We start from the raw sequence: 12,488 nt of genomic DNA, 5'->3' as shown, positions 1-12,488 counted from the left end.
AACTGCTTGATTTCGTTATAATTTCTGGAGCGGTACTGTACTGCAGTAAGAGTGTTATGTTTCCAAGGCTAGGAAAGTAATATTTCTTAGATTTGATATACGATCTGCTGATCACTCGCTGGACGAGTGCATTTAGTTTGTCGCTATTTATTAGGTCTGCTGAATCCGATAAAGGTATATAAAATAGGTATAGTTAATCAGAGGTGGGGGACTCGAGTCACATGACTTGACTCGAGTCTGACTCGAGTCACAATTTTCAGGACTTGCGACTTGCTTGATTGAAGTAAGAAAATTACTTGACTTGACTTTGACTTGAGAGCAGGTGACTTGAGACTTGACTTGACTTTAAATGGAAGACTCGACAATGACTTGAACTTTGTAAAGTAATGAAATTACCTAAAATAATTATTGTGACTCGGCAGCACTACAGCGCCTGTGCCTTTAACGCTGCTCAACTCAAACCGCGCCAAACAAGGTGAAACAGCCAATTACTGTAGAGCAGTTACGATAGAGAGGAAACTGCGCATGCGCCTGGCGGCTTGAAACAGTTGTGGCCGTTACAATGGCGGACAACAGTCAAGCTCCACAGTCACGTTTGGCTATAAGGACTTTGAACTGGACCGTGAAAATAAAAAATGATTTGCCAGATGCAGAGTATGCAACGCGAGGATTTCTGACGCGACAACCACAACGTCCAATTTCATCCGACATTATAAGAATCACAAGGAAAGGTTACAAAGTAATTTCTTTATAGTCAGTGTAATAAAACGATTACTAATATAATGAATTAATCGTTTCTGTTTGTCATAATTTTGCTTTGGTTGTTTTTTATCATTAGAAAAGTGATAATCGATCATCACTGGTAGGCCTACATCTCATCTCATAAGGTGATGAATTGGGGAATCTGGCTATAATGGCGTAGCCCGAATTGTTATGTTCTTAAAACATTAAAATCATCTTAAAATAAAGAAGGGCTTCTCTGTATTACATGTAGGCGAATGTCTATATTAAATGTGCGCATGTTCAAGTGTTTGTGTTGACTGCGTGTGGAAACTGAATAGCAGCTCTCTTATATACTGCATGACTGGCTAACATGGACGCGCCGGTGAGATCACTTGAACTTAAAAAAACTCTTTAAAAACTTTTCGGTCATACTGACGAGAATAATTTCATAGTTCGAATCTGTTAAATGTCTAAAATTTTTTTATACTCACAATAACAGCGAAACGTTTTGTGCTGTAAAATAATGAAACCAGTTCAAATAGAAAACAAATATTCTCAGATTATATATTACGTATGAAACGTGCATACTGCGTGTCCACCGCAGAGATGACGATTAAGCATCATAACTTCATCACTGGGCTATATTAACATACATTTTATTTATATTCTACCGAAATGAAAAAGATTTGTTCATTTTGATAAACAAGATTCAATACCGAAGTCAATAAAATGATCCGGGATTCCTATCAATAGATGCAAATTCCCTATAGGCCTACTGTTCACATTAATGGACAGCACAAGTATTACAGCATCATATACTTAAAACATACAATAGTCAAGTTTTCAATCACAATTCTTAGTTTATAAGCTTCATAGCCTGTATAAATGCATTCTCTCAGATACAAGTATTTCCATTTCTGTGTAGACGTTGCAATTAAATTGAATTAGATTTTATTATACATTTCAGACTGGATTTCTTTTGTGTAAGCAAAACTTTTATTTTCAGATATTAATGTTGCACAGATATGCATATAATTCATATATAGCAATGTGAATAAGATACATAATGTATGTATATAAGTTCATCTTTTCTGTGCAAAAATAAACATGTATCAAAAAATTAACCTCTGTTTTTTTTAGTACTGCGACTTGACTTGACTTGAAACTTATCAGGACTTGACTTGACTTGCTTAGGGTGAACCCTTGACTTGACTTGACTTGCTTGATTTGTCTAAACTGTGACTCGAGACTTGACTCGAGACTTGATAGTTAAGACTTGAGACTTGCTTGGACTTGGCCATATGTGACTTGTTCCCATCTCTGTAGTTAATCATCATTACTTATCCGTATTTGACTGTGATCAAATTCATAGTTTTCCCCGAAATACACTACAGTGTTCTTGGGGTGGTGGGCAGTGCCATTTCTTCTCCAAACATGGTGTGTAGAATGACTGCCAAAAAGTTCAATTTTGCTTTCATCTGACCATACTATAGTCTCCCAATAATCCACAGGCTTCTCCAAATGCTCTTTCGCAAACTTTAACCGAGCCTCAACATGCTTTTTGTTCAGCAATTGAGTCTTGCGTAGTGAGCGTGCATGGATGCCATGGCGGTTCAGTGCATTGCTTAAAGTTTTCTTTGAAACAACAGTACCTGCTGATGCAAGGTCTTCCTGAAGTTCTGCCCGAGTGGTTCTTGGCTCTTGGAGAACTCTCCTGATTATTCTGTGGAGTCCTCGGACAGGGATCTTACATGGAGCACCTAATCGTGGCCGGTTTATGGTGAACTGATGCTCTTTCCATTTCCGGATAATGACCCCCACAGTGCTCACAGGAACATTCAGCATTCTGGAAATGCGCCTATAACCATTCCAATCAAAATGCTTTTCAACAATAAGATTACGAAGATCTACAGAGAGTTCCTTACTTTTACCCATCATCAAGTCTTTCCTGTGTACCTCCTAGGTAATGAGAAGCCTTTATAGGCCATCAATTAGGACTAAAGCAGCTGATATCAATTAGTACTGATAGGGGGCAGGGTTTCTCTCTCAATACTGACAGATTTCAGGTGATCTCCTGGCTGTCTATGCCATTTTGCACCTTGTTACCCTTATGTGTTCAATACTTATTCCCTGTGTCATTTCACTTTATTTATTATGACTGAACTTGTAAACTTAAATGTTCTGATTTCTTTGTATGAATTCAATTTTTGGCTTGATGGCTACATCTGGTGGAAATTTTCTGTCAATAACCCACTTAGAAATCCCCTTACTGAAAAAATGCTGATACGTCAAATACTTATTTCCCCCGCTGTATATACAGTAGATGTTATTGATCACAGGAACGATCTGTCAGTAACTGATGATGTAGCTCACGTGGACTGTCTTCCAGCAGGTGCTGATATCACTGAAGCTCATTTTAAGCCTGTTTACATGAACAGACCTACTGCTCCCCTGTGTTCTGCGTGTTGTTTGCATTAAAATGATTTTGCAAAAAATATATGAACTTCATTTATTAGCAAAAGCTGCTGACTTTGACTTTTACATGACTTCTGTTAGGCATATAATAATTATAGAACTGCAATGTTTAAAAGGTTTATTTGATTGTGTTACAATGACCAAAGAAGAATGACTGCTTTTTAGTATTGTTTTAAAATATGTTCTATGCCATTGTCCGGAGAGTGGACTGACTGACATTCCCTGCTCTAGCCCAGACAATCTCAACTCAACTTTTTAAATTTTTCCATCACCAACCAAGAGTAAAGATGGACTAACTGTTACTTTGATGCTGACCAGAATTTACTTTAATTTAATAAATCAAAACTATAAAACCCTATCTCTGGGCTTGCTCAACGGGAGACTGTTGATATTACATTAGCTCAGGGTTCTGTATAATCCATTAGCAGCGTTTTATTAGAATGGTATTACTATTTCGATTCCATGTAATGTACTGTATTTGACCATTTCTGTGTTGTTCCATTTGCTTTGTTTTCTTCCTGTAAAGCTGCTTTGAAACAATGCAACATTGTAAAAACGCTATATAAATTAAATTCTATTGAATTGAATTGGACAGTTCCAGACACAAAGCTGCTAAAGCTCGTTTGACAATGCACATGCATTTTGTCTTTGAAAAACTGCTATTTTATTGACAAAAATCTGTTTTAAATGCATTTTAATGCATTACTTATTAACTAAAAAAATGAATCATGACATTTATAAGACCTTTAAATGGAGGCTTTAAATGGACATCCCAACCAAAAATGAAAATTCTTTCATCATTTACCAACTCAAGTTGCTGCAAACCTGTGCAATTTCTTCGTTCTGATGAACACAAAGAAAGATATTGGGAAACATTTTTGCAACTAACATTTCTGGAACATCTTTGATTGCTGGAACATCATTCGATTGACATTATTGTATACATTTTTTGTTGTTCATAACAAAATTAGATTTTTCGAATAATTTAGAAAAGACAGTTATATGGTGCCTTTGACTACCATTGACATTTTTTCTTTGGTAGTCCATTATTTCCCAGAAATGTCAGTTGCTAACATTTTTCCAAATATCTTTGTGTTAAACAGAAGAAATTTATAGAGGTTTGCAACAACTTGGGGGGTGGAGTATCTCTTTCAATGCTTTAGAAGATGCAAATCAGGAATAAAACACTTACTTTCCAATGTTGTCTGGGAGTGCTTGCAAGGAAATGTCATTGACGGAAAGGCATGTTAAATTCCGTAACTCCGGAAAACTTTCTGGCAATCTAAAACAGGACAAATACCAAAGAAAAAAAACAGTAAACACAGAGGACAAAACAAACAAAATACAAGACGTCAATAATGTATTTGCTTTGATGGACAGGTATGAACACAATTACCCTGCATTTTATTAGTTACATGCCAAAATAATCATCTATAAAAATTCAGTTTATAAAAGAAACCTGTTTTCACGTGTTTAAAAGCATATCAATAAACTAGTTACGCAGAAGACCGGGTTTACATGCAAGTTTGAATCTTGCCAGGTTAGTTGTGTGCATTGACGTCACCATCGATAGACAGTCTATTAATTAAAAATGCCGCAGAAAATCGGTCTGAGATATTTTTATTTTTACAGTTACAAATAGCCAGATAACATTGTAACATCTAATTTAATGTTGTTACATCATTTAATTGTATTAATGCAGTGGAGCATCACTAAACCTACTCGCGGTGAGTTGTAGGAAATATCAGTAGAAGTAGATGACTATCTGAGAATCTTAGGAATAGTCTCTATAACATACTACAATTTGGGACATACAAATTCTATTTTCGAATACTATTTAGGACGATTAGCATGCTGATTGGGATGCAGCAACAGTTCTCAATTTCTCTAGGACCCAACAAAGAGTGAGTGTGTATGGTGAGTTGGTAAAAATAAACTATTTGTTGGCATTTCCTGGGGCTTGTGGAGATGAACTGCTCCTGTTCATCTTTTCTAAATCACATTGTAGGCTTGTTATGTATGCAGCTATCCACAGAGTCCATGACGTGGCCACAGCATACAAATCTATTTAGTTCAGCTGGACAACACATATATACATATACATATATATATATATATATATATATATATATATATATATATATATATATATACATATACATACATATATATATATATATAAAGTGTGAGCTGTGCACTTTTGAATTCAGGCAAATCTGGCAAATCTGTTCATAACAGCACAAGCTGCACAGTTTTGAAGTTAGCCGCACAGATGCATAAGCATCATTGTTAATAAGAAAACAGTTTTATACTCTAAAAAACGTTGTGTTCTCTTCTTAACCCAATAGTTGGGTTTTAGATATTGGGTCATTTTGTTGCGTAATTTCTTTAACAACCCAGCCAGTTGGGTTAAAATTTAGTTGCGCGAGCAGTTATTTTAAATTTCAACGGTCGACTGAGCCACTGCTGACAGACGAGAGGTAAGTCAATATTAATAATACTTAATAAATCTGCTTGTGTGTGTGTATATATATATATATATATATATATATATACACAGTGAGGAAAATAAGTATTTGAACACCCTGCTATTTTGCATGTTCTCCCACTTAGAAATCATGGAGGGGTCAGAAATTCATCGTAGGTGTTTGTCCACTGTGAGAGACATAATCGAAAAAAAATCCAGAAATCACAATTTATGATTTTTTTAAACTATTTATTTGTATGATACAGCTGCAAATAAGTATTTGAACACCTGAGAAAATCAATGTTAATATTTGGTACAGTAGCCTTTGTTTGCAATTACAGAGGTCAAACGTTTCCTGTAGTTTTTCACCAGGTTTGCACACACTGCAGGAGGGATTTTGGCCCACTCTTCCACACAGATCTTCTCTAAATCAGTCAGGTTCCTAGCCTGTCGCTGTGAAAACACGGAGTTTGAGCTCCCTCCAAAGATTCTCTATTGGGTTTAGGTCTGGAGACTGGCTAGGCCACGCCAGAACCTTGATATGCTTCTTACAGAGCCACTCCTTGGTTATCCTGGCTGTGTGCTTCGGGTCATTGTCATGTTTGAAGACCCAGCCTCGACCCATCTTCAATGCTCTAACTGAGGGAAGGAGGTTGTTCCCCAAAATCTCGCAATACATGGCCCCGGTCATCCTCTACTTAATACAGTGCAGTCGCCCTGTCCCATGTGCAGAAAAACACCCCCAAAGCATGATGCTACCACCCCCATGCTTCACAGTAGGGATGGCGTTCTTGGGATGGTACTCATCATTCTTCTTCCTCCAAACACGTTTAGTGGAATTATGACCAAAAAGTTCTATTTTGGTCTCATCTGAGCACATGATTTTCTCCCATGACTCCTCTGGATCATCCAAATGGTCATTGGCAAACTTAAGACGGGCCTGGACATGTGCTGGTTTAAGCAGGGGAACCTTCCGTGCCATGCATGATTTCAAACCATGACGTCTTAGTGTATTACCAAGAGTAACCTTGGAAACGGTGGTCCCAGCTCTTTTCAGGTCATTGGCCAGCTCCTGCCGTGTAGTTCTGGGGTGATTTCTCACCTTTCTTAGGATCAGTGAGACCCCATTAGGTGAGATCTTGCATGGAGCCCCAGTCCGAGGGAGATTGACAGTCATGTTAAGCTTCTTCCATTTTCTAATGATTGCTCCAACAGTGGACCTTTTTTAACCAAACTGCTTGGCAATTTCCCCGTAGCCCTTTCCAGCCTTGTGGAGGTGTACAATTTTGTCTCTAGTGTCTTTGGACAGTTCTTTGGTCTTGGCCATGTTAGTAGTTGGATTCTTACTGATTGTATGGGGTGGACAGGTGTCTTTATACAGCTAATGACCTCAAACAGATGCATCTAATTTAGGATAATAAATGGAGTGGAGGTGAACATTTTAAAGGCAGACAGGTCTATGAGGGTCAGAATTCTAGCTGATAGACAGGTGTTCGAATACTTATTTGCAGCTGTATCATACAAATAAATAGTTAAAAAATCATACATTGTAATTTCTTGATTTTTTTTTAAGATTATGTCTCTCACAGTGGACATGCACCTACAATGACAATTTCAGACCCCTCCATGATTTCTAATTGGGAGAACATGCAAAATAGCAGGGTGTTCAAATACTTATTTTATTAGCCTATTGTCAGAAAACTCATGTCATGTGAAGAGGACCTAAACTGTTTCATTTTTGACATTTAAACAAATATGTAATGGAGCGTGTACATAATAATAATTAAATATAATCTATCATATGACACATGAAATTTACATTGTGTACAAATTTTCACAATTCAAGTCAATAGAAAAAGTGTGACTCCTGCAGGTCATCAGGCTAAGATTTAAAGACCTATGAATTCTTTATCATATTGTAGTGTGCTTGTACTTTTTTCCACATGACTGTACATCATTTTGACCATACAGTTTTATTGTAATAATAATAATAATATTGTGTATGTGTTCATATTTACAAAAGATAATATCTGTTCATAGGTTGGAACAAACATCAATCAGTATCAGGAGGAGCAATGGAAGACCTTCATGTCCTGCAGCTTGGGGATAAAACCAGTTCCTCTTAAGTCTTCGTTATTGTGGGAAGCATGATGCTGGAGGAAGACCGTCATTTACTAGCAGTTGAAAATTGTTGTTTATTTACATTTTAGAGTATGCCAAGCCTGGTGGTACTTTTGTTTAGGTAGTTTATAATTGTATAAGCTAGACTAGCCTCAGTTCTGATTATTTATTAATTTAATTCTTGTAAATTGATACTTAATTGCTATTAACTTTATGATAAAAGGAGGTACATTAATAAAACAACTGCAACCAAAAAAATTTGTTTTGAAAATGAACAATTATAAAGGCATATCTATGTTGTGCATTATTTGTTTACAATGCAATAAAATATTAAAATTTTAGGATGGTTATACAATATAATAATAATAATAATAATAATAAATAACATGTTGGCAAAAATATCCCCAAAAATGAGTTATTCCATAACCCACCAATTGGGTTAAACTTATATATTGGTTTAAAATAACCCAACAATGGGTCGGTGGTATAACTATCCAGCATCAGGTTATTCGTTGGGTTATACTTTTACTGTTTTTAGTGAGTATGGCTCCTTTGCCTGCCATTTTCATTTTTCCTAATGTGGTAGGAATGATCATGTCGCAGAAATATCAACTGCTAACATTTTTCCGAAAATCTTTTTTTCAATAGAACAAAGAAATGTCAGCACTTTTGGAACAACTTAAGAGGGGGTGGAGGGGGAGTAATTCATGACAGAATTTTTAAGAGATGGATCCATAAAGAGTGAGCAGCCCTCTTAAAAATTATGTCTAAAATTTCATATCTTCTATTAATATAAGAGCGTTTGTCTTTTTAGTTGTGTTTTCATGAAAATAGTAATGATCAACAAACTAAAAATTCATTTTTAAGTTGGAAGAAAATGTAAAGTGTTTTTGGGATGCCGGGTTTGTCAATGTCGTCATCACTGACACTTGTTATGGTGTTGAACAGTTACCATGATGTTTGTTGTTGAATGTTTTTTTTTTTTTCAAATAATTATTAACATTGGCTTCTGTTGGTTATGGCTTCCTTTTTAGATGTATCCATCTATTTATTGGCTTCATGTGGTAATTATTAAAAATTAATTTCCTAAATGATGAGCAACACTTACAAGCAGGCAAAGCTTATTTCACGTCGTAAAAAAGAGCAATTAAAACACAGATCTAAAGTTAAGACGGACTGCTCCTGTGAGGGACTAAACTGTTTTTATTAGTCAAACTTGCGGACGTGATGTTACCAATCGGTTGAAACATATCACATCATGTGGACTACATTTCTCAACTGATATGTTTGATGTAAAAAGTAGGTAATTTTTCCATCATTGTCTTATAAACAAAACGTAGAGACAATGTTTAAAGATGTTAAAAGGCACCTTTTGCATGTGATCTTTAGTAAGATGTTTATCAGATTAAGGTTAGTTGACGATACAGCAATGTTATGGTATGTGCACGCGGTCTGTGTAATGCTTTACAGTTTGCTTTAAAATATAAAAAATATATTATTTCCCACATCTTTAAATAGCACACAATCAACATCATGTAAAGAAATTGAAACCCCTCCATGAGTTTCAAGCTCATTGGTATACTGTCACCACTGAATCAATAAAGTCACAAAATATCAGTGGATATAACGCTGGATTTGGAGATCACTTGAAACTGATAGATGGCGCATTCCCAGAGCTAGAAGGTGCCGGACTTGAACCGCACACGGTAAGTCAAACTAAGACATGTGGTTTTGTTGGCAATCGGCATTTATGTGCATAATGTAAACAACACAAACTTAGAGTTAATCAATGCGGTGATGTATTGTGTGCTCGTTGATGTAGTTATGCCCCCCCCCATATCCCTCCCGGCACTCATCTTTTTCCAGAAAGAATCGTACAGCTCTCTCTGTCTTTTATAAATTTGATTAAACTAGTACCCCAAACGTACTATGAGGGTCTGTTGGGAACGTTTGGCCGAATCCCCTGTCAGAGAGATCTTCAACTTCCACCTCCGGCAGATTTTCGACCAGATCCTGAGGGAGTCTGGAGATATTGAGTCCGAGTGGACCATGTTCTCCACCTCCATTGTCAACGCGGCCACTCGGAGCTGTGGCCGTAAGGTCTCCAGTGCCTGTCGAGGCGGCAATCCCCGAACCCGGTGGTGGACACCGGAAGTAATGGATGCCGTCAAGCTGAATAAGGAGTCCTATCGGGCCTGGCTGGCTTGTGGGACTCCCGAGGCAGCTGGCGGGTACCGACAGGCCAAGCGGATTGCAGCCCGGATGGTTGTGGAGGCAAAAACTCGGAATTCGGTGAGGCCATGGAGAAGGACTATCGGTTGGCCTTGAAGAGATTCTGGCAAACCGTCCGCAGTGCCCTACCAATCCTGTTTACAGTGGAGGTGGGCAGCTGTTGACCTCGACTTGGGATATCATCGGGCGATGGAAGGAATACTTTGAGGATCTCCTCAATCCCGCAGTCACGTCTTCCATTGAGGAAGCAGAGACTGAGGGCTCGGAGGCGGACTCATCCATCACCCGGGCTGAAGTCACTGAGGTAGTCAAGAAACTCCTCGGTGGCAGGGCACCGGGGAAGGATGAGATCCGCCCTGAGTACTTCAAGTCTCTGGATGTTGTGGGGATGTCTTGGCTGACACGCCTCTGCAGCATCGCATGGCGGTCGGGACAGTGCCTTTGGACTGGCAGACCTCTTTTTAAGAAGGGGGACCGGAGGGGGTGCTCCAACTATCGGGGATAACACTTCTCAGCCTCCCCGGGAAAGTCTATGCCAGGGTACTGGAGAGGAGAATCCGGCCGATGGTAGAACCTTGAATTCAGGAGGAACAGTGTGGTTTTCGCCCCGGTCGTGGAACACTGGACCAGCTCTATACCCTCTCCAGGGTGCTGGAGGGTTCATGGGAGTTTGCCCAACCAATCCACATGTGCTTTGTGGATTTGGAGAAGGCATTCGACTGTTTCCCCCGCGGCATCATGTGGAGGGTGCTCTGGGAGTATGGGATTCGGGACCCTTTGCTAAGCGCTATCCGTTCCCTGTGCGACCGGAGCAGGAGCTTGGTTCGCATTGCCGGCAGTAAGTCAGACTTGTTCCCGGTGCGGGTTGGAGTCTGGCAGGGCTGCCCTTGGTCGCCGGTTCTGTTCATAATTTTTATGGACAGAATTTCTAGGCGCAGCCAGGGGCCGGAGGGTGTCGGGTTTGGGGACCACATGATTTCTTCTCTGCTCTGTGCGGATGATGTTGTCGTGCTGGCCCCATCAGACCATGACCTTCAGCAGGCACTGGGACGGTTTGCAGCTGAGTGTGAAGCGGCTGGGATGAGAATCAGCACCTACAAATCCGAGGCCATGGTTCTCAGTCGGAAAAGGGTGGCTTGCTCACTTCAGGTTGGTGGAATGTTTCTGCCTCAAGTGGAGGAGTTCAAGTATCTTGGGGTCTTGTTCACGAGTGAGGGAAGGATGGAACGGGAGATTGACAGACGGATCGTTGCAGCCTCTGCAGTAATGTGGTCGCTGTACCGGTCCGTCGTGGTGAAGAAGGAGCTGAGCCGCAAGGCGAAGCTCTCGATTTACCGGTCAATCTACGTTCCTACTCTCACCTATGGTCATGAGCTGTGGGTCATGACCGAAAGGACAAGATCCCGGATACAGGCGGCCGAAATGAGCTTTCTCCGCAGGGTGGATGGGCGATCCCTTAGAGATAGGGTGAGAAGCTCGGTCACTCGGGAGGAGCTCAGAGTAGATCCGCTGCTCCTCCACATCGAGAGCGGCCGGCTGAGGTGGCTCGGGCATCTTTTCCGGATCACCCCTGGACGCTTTCCCGGGAAGACCTATGACACGCTGGAGGGACTATGTCTCCCGGCTGGCCTGGGAACGCCTCTGTGTCACCCCGGAAGAGCTTGAGGAAGTGTCTAGGGAGAGGGAAGTCTGGGCATCCCTGCTTAGATTGCTGCCCCCGCGACCCGGCCCCGGATAAAGTGGAAGAAAATAGATGGATGGATGATTAAACTAGATATGAAGTATGCAATGCTACAGTATAGGTAATACAGATTAATATGAGACTTGCAGAAACTGATTTGTTATTTTAATTCTAACAGAGTATATTAAAGTGTGCCATGCAACCTATGCACCACTTCCTGGGTTGGTACTTCTGCTTACGAGAGGGGGGGTTATTGTTGTGCATATTTATGCTAAAGAATCGTAACATATTGTTAGGTGGGGGCAAGACATATAATTTTCCCTTTTGTTTGAGGTGACGATCAATTGTTTTCTGTATGGTGGGTGTGGAATTAATAATGTGCTAAGGCAGGGCTCCTCAAATCTTACCCTGGAGGGCCGGAGCACTGCAGAGTTTTGCTCTAGCCCTGATCAAACACACCTGAGCAAGCTAATCAAGCTGTTCAGTATCGCTAGAAAATCACAGGTGTGCAAGTTTGATCAGGGTTGGATCTAAACTCTGCAGTGCTCCGGCCCTCCAGGGTAAGATTTGAATAGCCCTGTGCTAAGGTATTTGAAGAATTTAATATAGTGGTTATTTGTTGAACATATTTGAAGTTATCGGGACCACTATATTTGTAAGGGCTCTGCAATTATTTAAGCCACTCCATTTGTAACCATTTTTTTTGTTCTTTGTATTTATGGTGCATGTCCGCAGGCTTCACCTCTGCGCTGCAATTAATTACACACTATTTGGAGTTTAAACAGTGAG

The 12,488-nt window shown here is 39.8% G+C and overlaps 1 protein-coding gene across 3 annotated transcripts in view; it reads right to left on the bottom strand.

The window, feature by feature from the left end:
• lrrc1 (leucine rich repeat containing 1) overlaps positions 1-12,488 on the bottom strand; it is a 57,778-nt gene that overhangs the window by 25,599 nt on the left and 19,691 nt on the right. For all 3 annotated transcript variants that reach the window (XM_056760091.1, XM_056760093.1, XM_056760092.1), the window contains exon 4: positions 4,391-4,480. In XM_056760091.1, coding sequence (XP_056616069.1) covers positions 4,391-4,480 — 90 coding nt within the window. The remainder of the gene's footprint in view (positions 1-4,390; positions 4,481-12,488) is intronic.

The sequence above is a fragment of the Triplophysa dalaica genome, chromosome 11 (genome assembly GCF_015846415.1).
Source record: "Triplophysa dalaica isolate WHDGS20190420 chromosome 11, ASM1584641v1, whole genome shotgun sequence".
NCBI lineage: Eukaryota > Metazoa > Chordata > Actinopteri > Cypriniformes > Nemacheilidae > Triplophysa > Triplophysa dalaica.
Note: the sequence above shows the minus strand (reverse complement) of the source record. Positions and strands in the feature narration are given on the sequence as shown.